This window comes from Oculina patagonica, chromosome 2, assembly GCF_052425735.1.
Source record: "Oculina patagonica isolate OP01 chromosome 2, crgOcupat, whole genome shotgun sequence".
Taxonomy (NCBI): Eukaryota; Metazoa; Cnidaria; class Anthozoa; order Scleractinia; family Oculinidae; genus Oculina; species Oculina patagonica.
This window is the reverse complement of record NC_135759.1, coordinates 37,946,968-37,971,028: the sequence shown is the minus strand read 5'-3', so window position 1 is coordinate 37,971,028 and position 24,061 is coordinate 37,946,968. Positions and strand designations below refer to the sequence as shown.

Genomic DNA, 24,061 nt, shown 5'->3' with positions numbered 1-24,061 from the left:
TACTGTTTAAACGACCGTTGTTGTAAACTGGGCAAGGTATGAAGACCGTTCTTCAATAAAAAATGTCTTCAGACCGAAGAAAGCCGGATTAAGAACCTGTATGCATCAGCAAGGCTGTGGAAGGTAGTACTTCAAGAAACACATTAGATCTGAAAATAGATAATTCAATTTTCGTTCACCCACACCAGTTGTCATTAATTTGCTTCAGCGGGAAAATCCCTTCTTCTCCAATCATATCTTTCCTTTCGCATCGGCGACATTTCAATATTCATGACTCGCGAAAAAAGATTTCAAAGACACAAAAAGATCAAATAAAGCCGCCTTATCGGATTACGTAGCCACCAGGTCTTCCGCTGAGATTCAGTTGACCCCTGACCGTGCTGACTAATGTTTCATGCAGTTAATCACAGACGTAGAATTTAAACAGGAAGAACAACGTAGTGCCGATGCTGCTTCTGCTTGTCGTCTGGGACGATGAAAGTCTAACATCAGATGCTATTATACTTCCAGATTTTAATACTTTACTTTGATTGAACTTGAATACCCTAAATAAGTTGGCATCGATATAGATGGGATTGCTAAAAAGCTATTAATTACAGAAATGTATAAAATTTTGATTTAATTTGAACTCCCTTATGAGTTTGAATCAATGCAGAGAGAGGTGCAAAATACATAAATTGTTACAAAATGTTTACTTCGATTTAGGGGCCTTGAGAGGTTTTTGGTTCTGTTCTGCATGTAAAGTGGTTGCTCGATATCAAAACCTTGGCAGCAGCTGTATAGTAAGCTGAATACTCTTAGAGACAACTTGAACATATTGTTGAAACCATAAGGCTTTGCGTACTAGAAAGCTATGAATATCTGCAGCTGACGGTCATTTTGTGGCTGGCTTTAATTAGAGATCGATAGAGAAGTAGTTTTGTGGAAGGACCTTATCCGTTCATTATTTCAGTTTCATCATTGAGATTACGCTTGACGAAGTAGGACACTTGTTTTTAAAACAAATCACCGTCGTCAAGTCATTTAATATGTCGAAGTAATTACTATTTAGAATATCTAGGGTCAGTTTTTGTTTGAAGTTTCCAGCCAAGTAAACAAACGAACGGAACATCATTCCTTAAAGTAACCCTGTCGGTTTCAGCTAACCTTTGAATATTAATCCTTTTAGTGCTGTTACTTCCTCTTGACCAGCAATTTCACAACGCTTTCGAATACTGATGGTGAGAAGAATTTTCAGTCGAGAGCCATATCAAGCTATTTATCTATGTTTATCTCTAATTTGCTCAGTTTTGATCAATGTTCATAATGAAATACCCAAGTTCATGGGAAGCAGAAAATATCCCCTTCTTTGTCTTCACATATTTCAATTCTGACTAATGTAGCAACAAGATGGCGAATGTTCATAATCAAATACTTAAGTTCATGAACTGAATTTTTTATTCCCACAATTTCGTTCGTTTACACGTTCTACAATCTGGTAAATCGTACACCTGACTCTGTTACAACATCCTAAAATACGCCCTTGTAAGTCTTTTTCTACGATCTTTTTTAGCTCACCTTTTTAGTGCCGTAATCGATTACGACTCCTACCTGAGTTTACTAATCCTTGAAACTCGCCCTGTCACAATTCGTTGAATTAACACTTGCAATTTTGCATACCGCACGCCTAGAGCTGTCGTCACTTGATCTCGTGCAAATTATTTACTTGCAATCATCAACCCCTCAGACTAGAGGAAAAAAGTAAACATCCTTTGCTAGAATAATCTAAGGAAAAATCCACACATGCTCAGTGGTGGTGAAGAGAGTTGTTCCAGATGAGAGGGCGGAGACACGAGAAAACAAAGGCGCCTTTATATCAGATCTATCAACTTGAACGCTGGGATTCAGTTTACCCCTTATGATGCTGACTAATGTTTCATGCAGTCGATTGCAGACGCAGTCGTTCTCAGGCGATAAACATGAAGATTAACGTAGTACTGACGCTGCTACGTCTTGCCATCTGTGATACAATTCTAGCTTCACAGGCCATTATACTTCCAAATTTTTACCCGTTTGGACAAAGCGAAGGCGACCAGCGTCTCAAACCAAATGATGACGAGAGTTCTGGGACAGTGCCGATATCGATTCATTTTCCTTTTTTCGACCAGAAACACAACTCTCTGTTTGTAAGTATACATTTTTAATTTAACTTGAATACCTTTAATAAGTTGGCATCAATACAGAGGGGGTTGCAAAATAGATAATTTGTTACAAAAAATTGTTTACTTCGATTTAGGGACCTTGAGAGACTTCTGGTTCTGTTCTGCGTGTAAAATGGTCGCTCGATATTAAAACCTTGGCTACAAATGTATAGTAAGCTACATACTCTTATAGCAACTTAAACATCTTGCCGGAACTATTAGGATATGCGTTGTAGGAGACTATAAATATCTGCAGCTAGCCTAACGACCATTTTGTTTCTGGCTTTATTAGAGATCGCTAGAGAAGTAGTTTTGTGGAAGGGCCATTTCGTTCATTATTTTAGTTTTATCGGCGAGATTACGCTTTCACGAAACAGGACGCTTTTGTAAAACAAATCACCGTCAAGTCTGTCGAAGTAATTACTATTTAGAATATTAAAGTCATTTTTTGTTTGAAGCTTTCAGCCAAGTAAATAAGCGAACGGAACATCATTCCGTAAACTTACCCTGTCGGTTTCAGCTAACCTTTGAATCCTTTCAGTGCTATCAATTCCTCTTGATCAGCAATTTCGCAACGCTTCCAAATGCTGATGGTGAAAAGAATTGCCAGTCCGGCGAGAGCAATGTCAAGTTGTATATTCATGTATATTTGTAATTTGCTCAGTTTTGATTATGTTGAAAAGTTAGGAAGCATGTTATATCATCTTCTTTATTTTTACAAACTTATCCCGGCTAATGTAGCAATACGTTGGAAAATTTCCATGTTAAAACACCCAAGCTCAAGGACTGAATTTGTTATTCCTATAATTTCGCTCGCTTACACGTTCTAGAGTCTGAAAACTCGTACGCTCTGCTGCAACATTCTAACATACGCCCCTTTAAACCAAATGATGACGAGAGCTTTTTTCGACCAGAATCACAATTCTCTGTTTGTAAGTATACAATTTTGATTTAACTTGAACACCTTTATAAGTTGGCATCAATGCGGGGGGGGGGGGGGGGGGGGTTGCAAAATAGATAATTTGTTACAAAAAATTGTTTACTTCGATTTAGGGACCTTGAGAGGTTTTTGGTTCTGTTCTGCAAGTAAAGTGGTTGCTCGATATGAAAACCTTGGCTACAGATGTATAATAAATTAACCTAAATACTCTTAGAGACAACTTAAACATATTGCTTTGCGTAGTAGGAAGCTATAAATATCTGCAGCTAGCCTAACGGCCATTTTGTTTCTGGCTTTATTAGAGATCGATAGAGAAGTAGTTTTGTGGAAGGACCTTATCCGTTCATTATTTCAGTTTCATCAATGAGGTTACGCTTTACGGAGTAGGACGCTTTTTTTAAAACAAATCACCGTCGTCAAGTCATTTAATATGTCGAAGTAATTACTATTTAGAATATCTAAGGGTCAGTGTTTGTTTGAAGCTTCCAGCCAAGTAAACAAACGAACGGAACATTATTCCTTAAGGTAACCCTGTCGGTTTCAGCTAACCTTTGAATCCTTTCAATGCTATCACTTCCTCTTGACCAGCAATTTCACAACGCTTTCAAATGCTGATTGTGAGAAGAATTTTCAGTCGAGAGCCATATCAAGCTATTTATCTATGTTTATCTGTAATTTGCTCAGTTTTGATCAATGTTCATAATGAAATACCCAAGTTCATGGACTGAATTTTTTATTCCCACAATTTCGTTTGTTTACACGTTCTACAATCTGGTAAATCGTACACCTGACTCTGTTACAACATCCGTAAAATACGCCCTTGTAAGTCTTTTTCTACGATCTTTTTTAGCTCACCTAAGATTACGACTCCTGCCTGAGTTTACTAATCCTTGAAACTCGCCCTGTCACAATTCGTTGAATTAACACTTGCTATTTTGCATACCGCACGCTTAGATCTGTCGCCCTTTGATCTCGTGCAAGATTTTTACTTTTAATCATCAACGCCTCAGACTAGAGGAAAAAAGTAAACATGCTTTGCTAGAATAATCTAAGGAAAAATCCACACATGCTCAGTGGTGGTTAAGAGAGTTGTACCAGACGAGAGGGCGGAGACACGAGAAAAACAAAGGCGCCTTATCAGATCTGTCAACTTGAACGCTGGGATTCAGTTTACCCCTTATGATGCTGACTAATATTACCTGCAGTCGATTGCAGACCCAGTCGTTCTCAGGCGATAAACATGAAGATTAACGTAATACTGACGCTGCTACGTCTTGCCGTCTGTGATACAATTCTAGCTTCACAGGCCATTATACTTCCAAATTTTTACCCTTTTGGACAAAGCGAAGGCGACCAGCGTCTCAAACCAAATGATGACGAGAGTTCTGGGACAGTGCCGATATCGATTCATTTTCCTTTTTTCGACCAGAAACACAATTCTCTGTTTGTAAGTATACATTTTTAATTTAACTTGAATACCTTTAATAAGTTGGCATCAATACAGAGGGGGTTGCAAAATAGATAATTTGTTACAAAAAATGTTTACTTCGATTTAGGGACCTTGAGAGACTTCTGGTTCTGTTCTGCATGTAAAATGGTCGCTCGATATTAAAACCTTGGCTACAAATGTATAGTAAGCTACATACTCTTATAGCAACTTAAACATCTTGCCGGAAACTATTAGGATATGCGTTGTAGGAGGCTATAAATATCTGCAGCAAGCCTAACGACCATTTTGTTTCTGGCTTTATTAGAGATCGCTAGAGAAGTAGTTTTGTGGAAGGACCATTCCGTTCATTATTTCAGTTTTACCGGCGAGATTACGCTTTCACGAAACAGGACGCTTTTGTAAAACAAATCACTGTCAAGTCTGTCGAAGTAATTACTATTTAGAATATCAAAGTCATTTTTTTGTTTGAAGCTTTCAGCCAAGTAAATAAGCAAACGGAACATCATTCCGTAAACTTACCCTGTCGGTTTCAGCTAACCTTTGAATCCTTTCAGTGCCATCAATTCCTCTTGATCAGCAATTTCGCAACGCTTCCAAATGCTGATGGTGAGAAGAATTGCCAGTCCGGCGAGAGCGATGTCAAGTTGTATATCTATGTATATTTGTAATTTGCTCAGTTTTGATTATGTTGAAAAGTTGGGAAGCATATTATATCATCTTCTTTATTTTTACAAACTTATTCCGGCTAATGTAGCAATACGTTGGAAAATTTCCATGCTAAAACACCCAAGCTCGAGGACTGAATTTGTTATTCCTATAATTTCGCTCGCTTACACGTTCTAGAGTCTGAAAACTCGTACGCTCTGCTGCAACATTCTAAAATACGCCCCTTCAAACCAAATGATGACGAGAGTTGTGGGACAGTACCGATATAGATTCCATTTCCTTTTTTCGACCAGAATCACAATTCTCTGTTTGTAAGTATACAATTTTGATTTAACTTGAACACCTTTATAAGTTGGCATCAATGCGGGGGGGGGGGAGGGGTTGCAAAATAGATAATTTGTTACAAAAAATTGTTTACTTCGATTTAGGGACCTTGAGAGGCTTTTGGTTCTGTTCTGCATGTAAAGTGGTTGCTCGATATCAAACCCTTGGCTACAGATGTATAGTAAAATAACTTAAATACTCTTAGAGACAACTTAAACATATTGCTTTGCGTAGTAGGAAGCTATAAATATCTGCAGCTAGCCTAACGGCCATTTTGTTTCTAGCTTTATTAGAGATCGCTAGAGAAGTAGTTTTGTGGAAGGACCTTATCCGTTCATTATTTCAGTTTCATCAATGAGATTACGCTTTACGTAGTAGGACGCTTTGTTTTAAAAGAAATCACCGTCAAGTCATTTAATATGTCGTAGTAATTACTATTTAGAATATCTAAGGGTCAGTTTTTGTTTGAAGCTTTCAGCCAAGTAAATAAGCAAACGGAACATCATTTCGTAAACTTACCCTGTCGGTTTCAGCTAACCTTTGAATCCTTTCAGTGCTATCAATTCCTCTTGATCAGCAATTTCGCAACGCTTCCAAATGCTGATGGTGAGAAGAATTGCCAGTCCGGCGAGAGCGATGTCAAGTTGTATATCCATGTATATTTGTAATTTGCTCAGTTTTGATTATGTTGAAAAGTTGGGAAGCATATTATATCATCTTCTTTATTTTTACAAACTTACATTCCGGCTAATGCAATACGTTGGAAAATTTCCATTGTTAAAACACCCAATCTCGAGGACTGAATTTGGTTTTCCTATAATTACGCTCGCTTACACGTTCTAGAGTCTAAAAACTCGTACGCTCTGCTGCAACATTCTAAAATACGCCCCCTCTAACCAAATGATGACGAGAGTTCTGGGACAGTACTGATATCGATTCTATTTCCTTTTTTCGAAAAGAAACACAATTCTCTGTTTGTAAGTATACAATTTTGATTTAACTTGAATACCTTTAACAAGTTGACATCAATACAGAGGGGGTTGCAAAAAAGATAATTTGTTACAAAAAATGTTTACCACGATTTAGGACCTTGAGAGACTTTTAATTTTGTTCTGCGTGTAAAGTTGTCGCTCGATATCAAAACTTTGGCTATAGTAAGCTAAATAATCTAAGAGAATGACAACATCTTGCTGAAACCATAAGGCTTTGTGTAGTAGGAGGCTAGCGCTATTAATATCTGCAGCTAACGGCCATTTTGTAGCTGGCTTTATTTAGAAAAGTAGGTTTGTGGAAGGACCTTGCATTGTAATGAAAATCTATTCAGTAAATTTGTTTTCTCAGGACGCTTGTGTAAATCAAAACACCGTCACGTTGTTAATATGTCGAAGTAATTACTATTTAGAATATCGAAAGGTCGTTGTTTGTTTGAAGCTTCCTGCCAAGTAAACATTTCAATCGGAACACCATTCCTTAAAGTAACCCTGTCGGTTTCAGCTAACCTTTGAATCCTTTCAGTGCTATCACTTCCGCTTGACCAGCAATTTCGCAACGCTTTCAAATGCTGATGGTGAGAAGAATTGCCAGTCTAGAGCCATATCAAGCTGTTTATCTATGTATATCTGTAAATTGCCAAGGTTTGATTATGTTGAAAAATTGAGAAGCAGAAAATGGCATCTTATTTATATACATTAATTGATTCTGGCTAATGTACTAGCAACACGTTGGGGAATGTCCATAATCAAACACCCAAGTTCGAGGACTGTATTTATTATTTCTACAATTTCGTTCGCTTACAAGTTCTACAGTCTGGAAGCTCTTGCACTCTGCTACAACATTCTAAAAAACGCCCCTTGAAGGCCTTCCCTTATATTAAGTACAACAAACACGGTTCTAGAATTTCGCTGGACGCAATACAAACGTAAAACAATGTCCATATTACATACCCTCAGCTACGGAGTATGCGATTACACAACACAAACTAAGACAAACCTTCGGCCATTCCCAATCAGCAGCACTATTAAACAAGCCGGTAATATGCTTAAAGCTGCACAGTACTCCTAAAATTGCAATCTTTTATTTTCAATAGTAGCCAAGTGTTGAAAATATGTCGTATAACCTTACATTACAATCCACAATGTGTACGCTCTTTATTATATTAACTATCACGTAAAATATGGCTGAGCCTGAGGATATTCTTATTTTAGCACATATATGTTCAGAAATTTTGAGGCAAATCTCAGCCTCGACGTTCTTTAAAACATGGCTCTTGTAAAAAAAATAAGCTAAAATAGTTTACGCCAAGCGGAAGCGTTATCTAAAGTACTCGTTTTTCTCTGCATAATCACCGTCTTTGTATCGCCTGATTTTTGACCCAATTTTGAAATGGTAAATCCCTGATCTTACCTTGTAGGGGCGCAACCGCAGCATCACAGTATTGTTAAATCTTGACATGGGTATTATGGGTGTACGAACCATTGCTCGTAACAAGCCCGGCGTGTCTTCACAGCGTACAAAAAAATCACCTTAATTTATTAATATCGTGCTAGATATAATGACGGTTTCAACTCCAATACCGCTTACTTAGATAATTGATCGCAATGTGTTAAAACGACATAAAAAAGGCGCAAAATAACATTAAATGTCTAGTTTGGAAACGTCAACCAAATGGCTGACACGCCAAAATGTCCCTAATAATAATAATAATAATAATAATAATAAAACTTTATTTAAACTCGAATTTAGAGTAGCTTGACAAGCTAATATTTCCGAGAACGAAAAATAGATAACAAAAAATTAAAATAAAAATTACTATTTACATATTTAAAATTGACTTATATTAACTAATTATAAAAATTGTCATTTACATAATTTATGAATTGGCTGATTTGGCTCTGCAGATGTGCCTTTTAAAGTCAGATAAATTTCCTGATTCCCTGGCTTACTTGTTAATGTGGTGGTTCTTTTGTGTTTAACAGCAAATCGGCTTTAGGTCATCGCTAGAAATCGCGGACATTGAAGTCGGCGAATTTTGATGCATCTTACATTAAACGCTCACGAAACTTGGTAATAGCCACTGATTCGAAAGCCTGACTTTGGGCTCATATACATCTACGATGGTACACAAAAATGCGGCCTACACAGAGAAATATTTTGTAAAGTAGGAAAACCACTGGTCAAAAATATTGCCTGATAATAAAACTGGAGCAAAATATCTTTCAAACGATGGCTTTTGCGGCAAAATTGGAGCAAAGACGGCTGAAATATCGTAGCTCAAAGACAGCGGATTTTGGGATTTCAACGTGGACTGCCGCCGTGTGTTTACAGTATGCGATTTTTTGTGGTTTTCTTACGGCAAAGATACAAATGAAATCTAATCGGAAGGAGATGTAAATTGTTTGGTGAGTTAGATTCATGTATAGTTTTATTAAATCTGCTTGCACATTTTTTCGATCACATTCAGTTTGCCGATAATCCCCGTTTATAAACTTTAAGTTTTCGGTTTTCGCCATACATTCCTCCTCTACGCCTTATAATTTTGCTCTCAAAAACCTGCAAAAACTGTTCGCAGAACACGTTCATGAATACAAATGAAATTCGAAGTCTGCACTTCGATTCTTGTACAATGTGGTTCTTAATACACCAATCTATTGTGTTCCGCTTGCACATTTTTACATTTGTTAATTTGTCAAGAAATATTTAATAAAACATTTCATTCTCCATACATTTTCTTTGTAATTTCTTGAGTTCGCTTCTACGGTCAATGTACCGCAGGACATACTATTCGCGGACTCGGAGGTCCGCGATTTCTAGAGATGCATTTTCCAAATTCAGAAACAAATAAGAAAATGGAGGAATTGCGTGCTCCTGGCTGTATTTACTTGAGATCCGCGCGGCAGTCACTTTTAGCAATTCGGTGAATTGGCTTTTGCAGTTTTGCTCACCGCACGCGTAGATTTCGCGTGCAAGTTTTTTACTTGCAATCATCTCCGCCTCGGACTCGAATAAAAAAGTAAACATCCTGTGTTATAATATTTTTGTTCCGATTATGACATTCGAGGAAAAACCTAAAGCACACGTGCTGAGTAGTGTCAAGACAAGGGGGCGGAGACACGAGAAAACAAAGGCGCCTTATCAGATCTGTCAACTTGCATATGTTACTGTATTATAAGAAAAAAAAGGGATTTTATAAATTTTTAATCCGCTGTCCAAATCCCCGAGTCCACACATTTTTTTCTATTATGGCGAGACGATTATTTCTGGGATCATTAAACACAGTGTAAATAAACACTGTCTGTTTCAATTTTTGACAGTTTGTTGTTATTTTAGACTGAATTTTTTTTTCAGGTCAACACCAACGGTGTAATTTCTTTCTTGGTGCAAGTTAGAGAACGCACACCAAATGATTTCCCTCTCAGTAATAATCGAAGAATGGTGGCACCATTTTGGGCTGATGTTGATACACGTAATGGAGGAGATGTGTTCTACCGCGAGACAACAGATCCCAACCTCCTTCAACAAGCAACTGATGACCTAAAAAATAATTTTTTTCTTGATCATACATTCAAAGCCACCTGGTTATTTATTGCCACGTGGTATGAAGTTCCTTTTTATGGCGCTAGTGGAGAGTACACAAGTAAGGTAAGAGCTTTGTCAGTTTTAAACTGTGACAAGAAAAGAAATAATAATAATAATACCAATAATAACTCAATCGTATGATCCTCGGTGGTTAGGTTGGTGGGTAGGTAGGGCTGCGAGATCCTCTGGCCACTTTAAATAATTCAATTGCCTGATGTCTCCCTCGTGCTCCCATACGGCATGGTAGGCTGGTAGGAAGGTAAGTAGGTAGGTAGGTAGGTAGGTAGGTAGGTAGGTAGGTAGGTAGCTTGCTTGGTAGGTAGGAAAGCAAGTAAGTAGATATGTAGGTAGAAACGTAGGTAGGTAAATGAATGGGTGGATGGTTAGATTTAAATAGGTAGATGGTAGGTAGGTAGGTAGGTAGGTAGGTAGGTAGGTAGGTAGGTAGGTAGGTAGGTAGGTAGGTAGGTAGGGTGGGTGGGTGGTGGGTGATTGGCTAGGTAGGCAGGTAAGTACGGGTATGTTGGTGGGTGGGTGGCTGGGAGGCTGAGTGGGTAGTTGGTAATCCTCATAATCATAATTATGCAAAACTAAACCAAGTACGTCTTTGCATTTTCCATTTCGTTTTTGGATGAAATGTGCTTTAAATCTTGAAAAAACTCTTAAAAATTATTTAGTAAAACCAGGAGTCTCAAACTGGTAAATTGTAGTCCCTTTAATCCTTTTTTTCTTTTTATTTTAAGAGGAACAATTTCCAAGCGGTTCTAATTACAAACGGAAGTCATTCTTTTGCAATCTTTAATTATAACAAAATCACGTGGACAACTGGTACTGCCGACTCGGGGAACAAAACAGGACTCGGAGGTACTCCAGCACAGGTATACCAACGTCCTTTGTTTACTCGATACTTACTAAGTACTCATACCAAGAACAACAATATTAAATTTAAATGTGGAGGTAACCATTCTCGTCCCCATAGCCCTTTCGTTTCTCTTAGCCGGCTTGGCACGAGAAAACGGAGGGCTCTGGGGACATAGGATTTTTGAATTAATTCGAATTCTTTTGATTGGCTGTTTGGAACAAAGAATTCCTAAACGGAAGTCGAAAACGTAACGACTCTCTCATACATTCTTTTGAAACGTCGTGACTGCATACATGAAGACCGGAAGTCCTAGAATCTAGGACTGGAAATCCTGTGTCCCCAGAGCCCTTTGTTTCCTCGTGCCAAGGCCCAGCCGGCTAAGAGAAACGAAAGGGCTATGGGGACGAGAATGGGAGGTAACTACCTAGAGACAAGTTCTATTTTGTCGCCAACATTTGGCTTACTTGTTTGCCGCTGTTGTGTCGTTCACACACACCAACTTGAGTTTACTAACACGAGTTGGCCAATAGTTTGTCGTGTGAAAGCCGCTTAAGGCTTGTCAAAAGAAATGCCTTACAGCATAGAATTGACTCTGTTCTGGTTTCCTTTAATTTGTACTCTAAAATAATTACTAGAAGAGCACAAAAACTATCGTAATTTTTCAGAGTTGATTAAACCCCAGCCAAACAACCGACAGATCAACCAAAAAACCACGCAACCAAGCACCCAATCGGCCGACTGATCAAGTGAGCAAGCGAGCAACCCCCCCCCCCCCCGCCCACCCACCAACCAAACGAGAAACGAATAATAAACAAAAAACAAAAACAACTACAGAACAATTTTTCTTACAAACAAACCAAAAAATAATCCATTTGTTGATGAGCGCCATAAATCTATTTCACTGACAGGCGGGCTTCAATGCAGGTGACGGTAGACGATATTTTAGTATTCCGGGGTCTCGTACCCGTGAAGTTATTAACCTACCAAGCAAATCCAATGTGTGGAAACCCGGTCGGTGGATGTTTCGTATTGACAAGTCAGAAATCGAAAAAAGAGGCTCCATTAATCATGGTAAGACCTGAGTTTTAGTAGTGGCAACTGATCAGCCTCCCATCAGTTACGATTATTAACAAGTCATTGTTAAAAGACAATTTCTATGCTTACTGTGCATAGTTAATAAGTAACATGGTGTATCCTACCCTGAAGTAACACTCGACCATGCATAGATTACACACAACAATTCTTAAGTAGAGCAGTAGAGTTGAGTTAGCGTTGGGCATGCTGCAATTTTTGTGCGAAAAGTTACGCGTAAAATTTCACTGTGCCTTAACTGTTAACTGTCTGTTTGATTTATTTCAGCGATGGAATAGTTCCAACGCTGTGGAATGGCATTTATGATATTAAAATCAGAAAGTTTCGGAACTCAGTAGGTTTTAATATTTCGGCTTTAAATGTTTATGTAAGTATCGGGTGAAGACTGTAATGATTCGAATAAACCACCGAGTGAGCAGACAAACATGTGCATTAACACATGAAAGGCCTCAACAGACAGGCCGAAGGAACGGAGGTCAAGAGTGCAGAAAACTATCCATAAGACTGACTGACTAACTGACTGTCCTTAGGCTTTGTACATGAAGATTAATTCATTACTGATGCCGCTTCAGTTTGTCGTCTTTGATACAATTCTAACTCCACAGGCCATTGCATTTTCAGATTTTTATCCTTTTGGACAAGGCCAAGGCGACCAGCGTCTTCCCGCGAATGATGACGAGAGTTCTGGGACATTACCGATATCGATCCCATTTCCTTTTTTCGACCATAAACACAATTCTCTGTTTGTAAGTATACAATTTTGATTCAACTTGAATACCCTCAATAAGTTGGCACAATGCAGAGGGGGGTTAAAAAAATTAATAGATAATTCATTAAATTATGTTTACATCGATTACGGAACCTTGAGAGACTTTTGGTTCTGTTCTGCATGTAAAATGATTGCTCGATATCAAAACCTTGGCTACATATGTATAGTTAGCTGAATACTCTTGGAGACTACTAAGTACATTTTGGAAATCATAAGGCTCTGTATAGTAAGAGGCAATAAATATCAACAGCTTGCATAATTTAGAAAAGTAGTTTTGTTAAAGAAATCGAACCTTGCATTGAAATGAAAACCGATTCAGTGCATTAGTTTTCTTCCTACTATTGTTCTACAACGAATTGGGACGTTTAAACGTCAGGCTATTTAACATGTTTCTTTTTTACACCACATAAAAACAGTTTGTTGTTGTTTTGGGCTGAATTCATTCCTTCAGGTCAACACCAATGGTGTAATATCTTTCCTGGTGCAAGTTTCACAATACACACCAGATGCTTTCCCTCTTGACGATAATCGTCGACTGGTGGCGCCATTTTGGGCTGATGTTGATACAAACTATGGAGGAGATGTGTACTACAGAGAGACAACAGATACTAACCTCCTTCAAAAAGCCACTGATGACATCACAGCTAATTTTTTTGAGCATCACACATTTAAAGCCACGTGGTTATATATCACCACATGGTATGAAGTTGCTTTCCATGGGGCTAGTGGAGAGTACGCAAGTAAGGTAAGAGCATTGGTAATTTTAAATGTAAACTGTGACAAAAAAGCAAAATACTACTGAGAAAATGAGTATATTGAGATGTCGAAGAAGAATTCTTTAATCCAGAGATCCTCCGTGAAAGCCTGACACGCACCTAGTCATATTCAAGTACAAAACGTTTAAAAGACATCCCGGTTAGGTCTAGTTTCTGTACTTATCTAAGCAAAAAAACAGTAAACGGGGATTTTTATGTTTAAAAGTGTCGGGAAAGAATGGTAGCTAGCTAGGTAACTAGCGTAGTAGTTAGATGGCTAGGTAGGTAGATAACTAGGTTTCTAGGTAAGTGGGTAGGTAGGTAGGTAGGTAGGTAGGTAGGTAGGTAGGTAGGTAGGTAGGTAGGTAGGTAGGTAGGTAGGTAGGTAGGTAGGTAGGTAGGTAGGTAGGTAGGTAGGTAGGTAGGTAGGTAGGTAGGTAGGTAGGTTAATGACACACACACACAAAATCGTCATAATCATAATTAGGCGAAACAAAACGGGTAAAAAACGTCCATTAATTTTTCATTTTCTTTTAATGGAAGCGATAAAAAATATTCTTTAAAACCTCATTAACTCTTAGAAATTATTAAGTAACCTGTAACCCCCAAAAAGTATCAAAATCGCATATTGCAATTGTAGTCACTATTAATTCGAGTATCTTGGGACCACTTAAATAATTGTTCTTTTTTCCTTTTTTAAGACGAACAATTTTCAAGCTGTTCTTATTACAAACGGAAGTCATTCTTTTGCAATCTTTAATTATAACAAAATCACGTGGACAACTGGTACTGCCAGCTCAGGGGACAACACAGGACTCGGAGGTATTCCAGCGCAGGTATACCATTTTTTTGTTCACTCGATACTTACTACAACATGGACTGTTACATTGTAAATCGAACTAGAGAAAAATGCTCTACAGTACTGAATTAACATTACCTGGTTCCCTCATCACAATAAGCAAATAACAGGAGAGCATCAAAATCATCGTAATGTTTTCGGTGTTGACAGCAGTTTGGCACTGAACACCAGCCAAACAACCGACCAAGCAAACAAGCAAACTACCAACTTACGCACAAACCCACCCACTTACCGACCGACCGACCGACCGACCGACCGACCGACCGAACGAACGAACGAACGAACGAACAAACGAACGAACGAACGAACGAACGAACGAACAAACAAACGAACAACACGAAAAGCAATCAATCTCACCCAGAAACCAAAAACTCTATCCATTTATTAATGAGTGTTAATCAATTTCACTGGCAGGCAGGCTTCAATGCAGGTGACGGTGGACGATATTTTAGTATCCCAGGGTCTCGTACGCATCAAATTATTAACCTCCCTAGCCAGTCTAATGTGGGAAAGCCCGGTCAATGGATGTTTCGTATTGACAAATCAAACATCGAAAATAGAGGTTCCATACATCACGGTAAGATTTAGTAGACAAAAAGGCTGCATGGGTTACCAAATTTCCTTACCCATGGTGCTCCGCTGGAGCGCTTCGCGCGCTAGAGCTCCGCAAAAAAAAACAATAATAAATACAAATCAAATAAAATTCACCGCATTTAGTTCATGGGACTATAACGTCACCTACTTAATTTATTTGTTACACGCTTAAAAGATTCCTCCCCAAAACACCGGAGTAACCGGTCCCTATTTCACATCTAAGTCTTTTTGATGTGAAGAAGCTTGAAGATAGTACTCAAAAAAAAGAAAGATATCTGAAAGATAGATCATCGGATATTTGTTTGTGTACCCAACACTAGATGTCATTAATTTGTTTTAGCGGGAAACTCCCCTCCAACAACGCTGATATTTTAAAATTCATGTTTCACAAAAAAGACTGTCGAACGTCACAAAGGGATCAAATATAGTTGCTTTATCAGATTAATAGCCGTCAAGACGAACACTGGGATTCAGTTGACCCTTACAATGCTGACTAATGTTTCATGCAGTTGATCACACACGTAGTCGTTCTTCGACTCTAAACATGAGATTAACGTATTGTCGTGTGCGATCAGGAAATCTCACCTCAGATGTCATTGTACTTCCAGATTTTTATCCATTTGGACAAAGCCAAGGCGACCAGCGTCTTCCACCAAATGATGACGGGGGTTCTGGGACAATACCGATATCGATTCCATTTCCTTTTTTTGACCAGAAACACAATTCCCTGTTTGTAAGTATACAATTTTGATTTAACTTGAATACCTTTAATAAGCTGGCACTCAGCTACATTGCTGTTTCATGCTGCCGTGATTTGTAAATATTTTTTCATCTCAAATAACTGCGTTTCTGCAATTTCGAGGCAATTAGTGCTATGGAGTTATGGGAGTGTCAGAGGTACAGAATGAAAAATTCTCCTTTACCAGAATATTTAATGTTATTTTTAAGACTTTGTTTAAAGTCTCTGTATTTCGCAAGCTCTTTAGATGACTGACGAGCAGAGGAAATAAAATTTTATTGCTTTTTTGAGTTTGGTCTGAGATAAATTCATCAAGGCCGATAAGCTCTGTTAGTCAAAAACAAGTATTTCAACATGTCTGTTTGAAATAAAAGTTCACTGAAGAAACTAATTATTTCTCTGGATTTTATACTGTACATATGTTGCTACTAGCTGAAAACCTCCCGGCGCGGCGTCAGTGGGTTAATTTGGGTAAAAAAAAGAGTGGTTATTGGGTACTTTAAAAGGTTTCTTTTTATCTAAAGAGAGGGCGCTTTTGTGGGTTTGTTTACTACATCATGAACATTTCAAAGACATTTTAGCTGTTAACTATTCCTGTAGTTGCACTGAATTGATAACCAAATGTCCATTGAGAGGGCTCTTATTTTCTTTGGAACTTTCTGCCAAGTAAACGTGGGAACAGAACATCATTATTTTGCAATGCTTCCCAATGCTGGTGGTGAGAAGAATTGACAGTCAAGAGTGATGTCAAGCTCTATATTTAATTTGCTCAGTTTTAAACATTGGAAGGCAAAATTTTCTTTATCTTCACAAATGTATTTCACCTGATGTATTAACGCTCGCGAAGGGTGTTTATAACTGCAAAATTGCAATCTACTTTTAACAGAAGTCGAGTACCGAAAATATGTCCTCAGAAGCCATGACTGCTGTAATGATTTCCTCCGCACAATCACTGTCTTTATATCGCCGGATTTTTGACTGAGTGTTGGTTTGGCAGAAGATATTTTTGCCAGGGCTCCCCCAGGCGATAAATATTGACCGGTCCCTAAGCTGCATTATAGAAGCCGATAATGGCTGCATTTTTTTAACCTTGAATTCCGCCCGGTCACTTTTAGCATCCCCATCTCTCTTCCCCCAAATAGGGTTAACTCTCCCTGTTGTCTAACAGTTTTTCGTTGCTTTGGACTGAATTCATTCCTCTAGGTCAACACCAATGGCGTTATTTCTTTCCTGGCGCAAGTTACACAATACACACCAGCTGCTTTCCCTCTCAGCGGGGATAATCGCAAAATGGTGGCGCCATTTTGGGCTGATGTTAATACGGGCAATGGAGGAGATGTGTTCTACAGACAGACAACAGATCTTAAACTCCTTCAAAAAGCCACTGATGACGTCAAGGCTAACTTTTTAGATCATCATAACTTCAAAGCCACGTGGTTATTTATCGCCACGTGGTATGAAGTTGCTTTTCATGGGGCTAGTGGAGAGTACACGAGTAAGGTGAGAGTTTAGATGTTTTGAATGTAAACTGTGACAAGAAAAGCAATACTACTACTGAGAATATAACTACAATCAAATCCAATGATCCTCAGTGAAAACCTGACAAACCTAGCCATCTGCAAGTACAAAACGTTAAAGAGACATCCAGGTTAGGTATAGTTTCTGTACTTGTTCAAGCTAAAAACCCAGTAAAGGGGAATTTTTATGTAAGAAAGGAAAGATAGGTAGGTAGGTAGGTAGGTAGGTAGGTAGGTAGGTAGGTAGGTAGGTAGGTAGGTAGGTAGGTAGGTAGGTAGGTAGGTAGGTAGGTAGGTAGGTAGGTAGGTAGGTAGGTGGGTTGGTAGGTAGGAAGATAGGAAGATAGCCTTTGATCAATCCACACACACACTCACTCATCCTCATAATAATAATAAACTAAACCGAGTTACGTCCATTCATTCTGTTTTTAGATGGAATCGACGAAGTAATTTTGCTTTAAAGCCTCACTTTTAAAAATTATTTTGTAAAATTGTAGCTAAGGGCCCAACAAGACGTCAAGGTCGATCTGCTGGTCATCATTTTGGAACTGGTTCGGCAAAAAACAAGAGTGCGCACGGGCTCTCCCGAGCTTTTTGTAAACGTTCGCCCGTAAATCACGTCGTCCTGAAAAACTACTCGTCGCAACGACTTACTGCCCCTGGGTCACCGAGAATGTCCAAAAAGTATCAAAATCGCAAATTGTATTAACTTTAATCCGAGTATCCTTGGACCGCTTAACTTATTGTTCTTATTCCTTTTATTTTAAGAGGAACAATTTCCAAGCTGTTCTCATTACCGACGGAAGTCATTCCTTTGTAATCTTCAATTATATCAAGATCACGTGGACAACTGGTACTGCCAGCTCAGGGAACAACACAGGACTTGGAGGTACTCCAGCACAGGTATACTATTTTTATTTGTTCACTCGATACTTACTACATGATGCAATGTTGCACTGTAACGTGTACTAGAGAAAAATGTCCCTCAGCACTGATTTAACTTTATCTTGGTTTTCTTTTCACTCTAAAAGAATTACTAGGTTGAAAGCAGTTTGGCACTGAACACCAGCCAAGAGACCGACCGACCGACCAATCAAGCAACCAGGCAACAAGCCGACCGACCGACCGACCAACCGACCAAGCAAGCAAACCCACCAATCCACCCACCAACCGACCGACCGACCGACTGACCGTTCAAACAAACAAACAAATATATGAACAAAAACAACACAAAAACAATCCTTCTTACAAACAATCCAAAAAAGTTATCCATTTATTGATAAGAACCATTTATCTATTTCTTTGACAGGCGGGCTTCAATGCAGGTGACGGTAGGCGATATTTTAGTATTCCGGGGTCTCGTACCAATCAAGTTATCAACCTCCCTAGCCAGTCTAATGTGGGGAAGCCCGGTCAGTGGATGTTTCGTATTGACAAAACCTAGGTCGGGAAAAGAGGCCGCATACATCACGGTAAGAGTTGTTTTTAGTAGGCTTTAAGGAAGACAACTGATCTCCCTCCCATCAGTTGCAGTTATTGACAAGTTTTTGTTAAATGATAATTTCTACGTTTATATATAGTTCTTACCTTCTAGCATTTCGTGTCTGCGTGTAGTTTATTGATAACTCGTTTTACTAGAAGCGGGGGGCAAGCAATTTTGTAATAATATATAAATAAATTCTAGTCTATTGCACATAGGTAATCAGTTACATTGTGCATCCAACGCTGAAGTGACATGCCCCTGCACACGACCATGCGTTACACCAATTCCAAAGTAGAACAATAGATTCGAATTAGCACAGGGCACGCTGCAATCTATTTTGCGCGGAAAGTTACGCGCAATATTTCACAGTCTTAGCTTTAATTCTTGCTGCTAGCTAAGTATTACTTGAACGCGTTTTGTCCACATCAAGCTAGCAGGCTGTCGAGAGGACTATTTTCCTTTATTTTACCTACAACAAGAATTGGCAATGCACTAAAAGTAATTTCCATTTTACTACAATCTGTACATTCTTTACAGACAAGGTGACTACCCTCATCATTTTTTTTTTTCCTTTCAGGTGTGAACCTCTTTTGAAGGATATTTTTATGTTGCAATATTTTTTTTGTTTATTGTTAACTTCAAGTGTGACATTAAAGGAGAAGCCCATTCCAAAATGGCACTTTCCTTTCTTCACGTAAACGACAAGATAATTCCAAACGCATGCAAGTCGCAAAATTTTAGCTTCGAAAGCGCATTCAAAGGAGAAGTCCGAAAATCGAAAACCGGCCGCCGCCATCTTGGAGTAAATTAGCAGCCTGCGATTTATGTGTGACGTCAAAGAGCTTCATCTGAAGTTTGGCTGGAAGTTTTTTCATTGTTTAAATAGTGAACACTCCTCATTAATTTTGTATTCGCTTGTGTTTTGAAGTGCCTGTTTGTTCAGCATCATTTTGCACAAAATAAACTACAAGAGGTAACAAAAGTTGAGCTCAATGACGTTACGCATAGATTACCAGACTACTAAATTACTCCATGGCGGCGACCGATTTTCAATTTTTGTACTCCAGAAAAGTTTTCATAGGGTTTGAATACTCTTTAGAAGCTGAGAAATTCGTTTACAACATATGTTTTTATTACCTTTTCGTTGGCGTGAAGAAGAAAAAGTACCATTTCAGAATAGAATAAACTTCTCCTTTAAGGTTGTATTTATTTGCAACATACATATACGTGCATAGCCGTCACCTTTGCTTGTTGGAATGTTTTATTGTTTTCGAGCTAGAAAAAATTCCGCGAGTAAATGCGATGGCTATACGCGTATGTTGCAAATAAATACGCCCTAAATTAGGCCTCGATTTTGCCATGAGCTATTCAAGAGATTTGATGTTAACAAAACTATTACGTAGGCAAACCTTCCTTGGCATAGGAAGTGTTCCGAACAAGTGCATCTTGCCACTCTAAGGGCCTGTTTATATAGAGGAGAGTTGTCCCTGGTAGGAGGGCTACCCTCCATACCGAGCCACCCCGGGCGAGATAGCTTTTCATACGTTTCTTTATAAATAGCTGCGAACTGTTTATATGAGAAATTGCAAAGTTGGCTCGGGGGGCAGGGTGACCCTGGGTGGAGGGTCACTCGCTTTGAAGGTGGGGTGACCGTGGGGAGCGAGCCAACTTTTTCCATATAAACAGTTTGGTTATTTTCGCCTCGCCTACCAAGGACAAGTTCACACATAAAGAGCATGCGCAAACGCTGCAGTCGACCAAAATAAAATTGCAGATACATTGAAATCGAATTCGGCGGTAAATTTGTCCAAAAAATGGTCGTGGTAGATGTTTCAGCGTTTCTTATTTAAAAAAGACAGGCAAAATAGATGTTTCAAAACAACTCTCGCCAGTCTTTTGAACCAAGAGGGCCAAGTTTCGGCTCGGACAACAGGGACAACTTTCTCATATAAACGCTTGGTAAAAGATAGCGCGGGGGAGAGGCCGAGGGTAACCCTCCTACCAGGGACAACTCTACTCTATATAAACATGCCCTAATCCTCTTATTCAGTCGATTTATCGAACTTTTTCCCTGTTGATTCCTATACTACCAGTAAATATTCTGTACCATACGTTGGTCAATAATGTAATTACTTCCGCTAATGAACCACTTCTGGCGTTTAGTCGAAGTGGTTAAGTTTCGTTTGTCCTTTTGTTAATCTTTTGGGTTACTTTGATAGTTCAAAATGTTCCTATCACGACAGGTGATATTAGGATGGCAAGTGCGATTGTTTGTGCTTTCAGCTTATCTTAAAGAGAATTTAGCTAAAGAAACATGTTGTGAGTTAAGTTATGTGATCTTAGTTAATTGCGTTGGACGTAAACTTTCTTTAGTGAGTACGTTGGCCGTGCATTTGAAAAGAACTGCGGAAACGTCAGTTTTCGATGTTATTGAGCCGTGGGACACTTTAAGGTCGCACAGGACCCTTGCATTCATTAGTATGTATTTATTTAAAGGTATGCACGAACTCGACGACTGAAGCCGACAACAAACGAAATATTCATAAGAATGATTGTTCTTTAAGTTCTTTGTACTTAAGAAATAGAAAACATGTTTCGTGTTTCTATCGAGTTATAGAAACACGAGTGCAAGTTTGGGAGAACGAGAAGTGCTGTGGGAACACGAGCCGATAGGCGAGTGTTTTCACAGCTTTTTCGAGTTCTCCCAAACTTTCCCCGTCAATAAATGTGGCTAATGAACTTAATAAGCAAGGGTCCTGCGCGACCTTAATTAAGGTGGCCGAATACGGTTTTACGTAGCTCACAAGCGCGCGCTACGATTTCCTGCTTGACGTCATTATTGCTCGCGCGGGCTAAAATGGCGCTAGCAACTCTAAACAGAAATGAAAAAGAGTTCCATTTGTTTTACCACGTTTAACCAAATTTGTCTACAAAAGAAAACTTCAAAATACTTTCAGATAGGTCTTAAAACCTGGGGCGCAAAACAATACGGCAAAAAAGGTGGATAAACAACCGACAGAGAAGTTCTAATTCTGTCTTTCATTATCGCTCGCGACGCATGGCGTCATATTAGCGCTCGCTCGCACGCGCAATTTGATTCGCTTTGGAGGTCGTAAAAGCCAGATTTTGATCAAATTTTCTCAAAAACCTACCGTACAACCTATTATGAAACTTTCACAATTAAATGTAAGAGGTGAACCACGTCCACAGCCAAAATTTTGAAAAAATCTGTAAGACAGATTTTGAGCTATTTTTAAAATAGGGAAAATATCACATTTTCCTATTTTGCGAAAAAAACTGTCCTACAGATTTTTATATTATTTTGCATGAATGTTTTATCAAAGCCAATATCTAATTTCTGAAATTTTGAGGTAGGGTCATACGGGTAGATTTCGAGAAAAACGCCATTTCACCTACTAGTGCCAGTTCCCTCTGAAGCACTCGGCCATTCATTTTAGCTGTTTATTAGCATTTTTACTTTCCAAATGTCGCATATGATGGTTACAGGATGTAACAAATAGTAATACGAAAAGGATAAAACATTTCTGGCGATTGTAAAAGAGAGATAAAAGATGGACTGATTTTCCCTCTCAAAACTGTACTAAGCCACCTTAAGTTTTACTGTTGTGCTCAAAAATATTTACCACTAGTCTCATAATATAAATTTGATTTTTTGTGCTGCTTGATTAAAAATTGGATCACGTCCGTTCTGGTTATGACGCATGCTGTCCAGCCAGTGATTGGTACTAAACACTGGCTTAAAAAGATAGTTTTAGTTAAGAGATAGTTTAAAATTCATTTGCGGCGAATAGACACCGCTATTCATGTTCCTTTTGGCCAATCACATCGCAGTATGGACGTAATGCGAGGTTACTTAATCGCCAGTTTAAGAGTTGTCTGTTGACAACGGCTAAGTAGTAGCTGAAGAATAAAGAAGGCAGCTGATCCAAGAAGACGTAGTCTGACTGAGTTAATCGCTCCCTGAACTACAGTTGCGTTACATTTTGTCCTGTAACACGTCCTTTCACCCACGCTCGTAAATTATGCTTGGTGTTGATATTATATTTATGGCTGGAAAGCGCAGTTTGAATGTTACTTGTGGACTTATGGCTTCCTGTGGCCACTTAGTTTTATTGCGGTGGACTGCGTGCCTACAAGTCTTTGTTCTAGCCCTGGCTAAGGTGTTGTATGAGTTGCTACAAATAGTCTTTGACAATAATAGTATTTGACAACACCGCAGATCAATTCTCAACCACCATGAACTTGACGACCCTACACCAGTATCGATTCATTTCAACCAACCCGGCCATTTCATCAACAAAGTTCTCCTCATCCCGCTTGAACTTATACGTAGCAAACGTGACTCAGTTAGGAAGGCTCGTGAAGCCCATTTAAAGTTTTCTATTTGTAATAATCCATTCACTTTTATCACTTTTTATTTCCCGACAGCCCCTAAGGAAGGTTTGTTTTGCAAACCGAATTATTGGCCAAAGTTTTTTGTTTTGTTTTTTTCTTCAATACAGCTCGAAGGCCTCTGTTTGGTAGCTGTTCAGACCTGCATTCAAAAGGTTCCTTCCTAGTTTTAGTAAGGTATGGACGAAGGAACCTTTTAAAAAACAAAACTTCTGTACAGTACTAGACAGAAGGCACATATCACACATAGCCCACCTGGGCCTAAATTTTGAAAGAAATATCTCGAATTAAAACAAGAAGGCTTTGAAGAAAGACCTACATGAAAATAAAGCTTTGAAAAAGACGATCTCTGAGGCGTCCATGTTTTTTTAATCTAATATATGAATTTGAGTTTGAAAACAAGAGCTTATGAAACTGTAGAATGCCAATTCACTTCTTCAGTTTCTTTAAAAGAATACGGAAAGAATTTAATGTGTGCTTATTTACGATTGAAAAGTTCGAAAGCCTAGGAATAACCGGAGTGTGGTAAGAGTGGGTATATAGCAATTTTTATTAAGTTTATATGTGTTTCTCAATTTTGAGCAAAAATCGCAACATGTCTCGTCTACTTGCTTCCAACATTACAGAAAATGACAAACGCAAATTTCACCGATATCTTATAATTCTACAGTCTGTCATAAATGTGAAATAGAAGAAGCTTACATTTAGCTATTAGCAAGTTCCCGAGGCTCACTCCGCTGAAGATAATTTCTTGTCTAGAAGAGTCCGGTTCGTTCGAGGAATCTTCAAGGACCACTTTCTGGGGGAAAAAAAGGCTTGAAATGCACTCACGGCGGCATCGAC

General features: G+C 38.7%; 2 protein-coding genes and 1 long non-coding RNA gene across 3 annotated transcripts in view; all 3 read left to right on the top strand.

The window, feature by feature from the left end:
- Positions 1–4,316: 4,316 nt before the first annotated feature.
- LOC144644620 (sushi domain-containing protein 2-like) overlaps positions 4,317–24,061 on the top strand; it is a 33,751-nt gene continuing 14,006 nt past the window's right edge. The window contains exon 1 of the mRNA XM_078504147.1: positions 4,317–4,567. Coding sequence (XP_078360273.1) covers positions 4,361–4,567 — 207 coding nt within the window. The 5' untranslated portion in view covers positions 4,317–4,360. The remainder of the gene's footprint in view (positions 4,568–24,061) is intronic.
- LOC144644624 (dendrite extension defective protein 1-like) lies at positions 6,464–20,257 on the top strand. The gene is made up of 13 exons (XM_078504154.1): positions 6,464–6,537; positions 9,905–10,198; positions 10,879–11,013; positions 11,906–12,068; positions 12,711–12,835; positions 13,310–13,603; positions 14,315–14,449; positions 14,887–15,049; positions 15,675–15,799; positions 17,009–17,305; positions 18,091–18,225; positions 18,632–18,794; positions 19,383–20,257. The coding sequence occupies exons 2-12, from the start codon at positions 9,989–9,991 to the stop codon at positions 18,764–18,766; spliced, it is 1,917 nt and encodes a 638-aa protein (XP_078360280.1). The 5' UTR covers positions 6,464–6,537; positions 9,905–9,988; the 3' UTR covers positions 18,767–18,794; positions 19,383–20,257.
- Positions 20,845–22,758, top strand: LOC144642064 (uncharacterized). The gene is made up of 2 exons (XR_013568689.1): positions 20,845–21,580; positions 22,422–22,758. It is a non-coding gene; the product is annotated as an uncharacterized LOC144642064 (long non-coding RNA).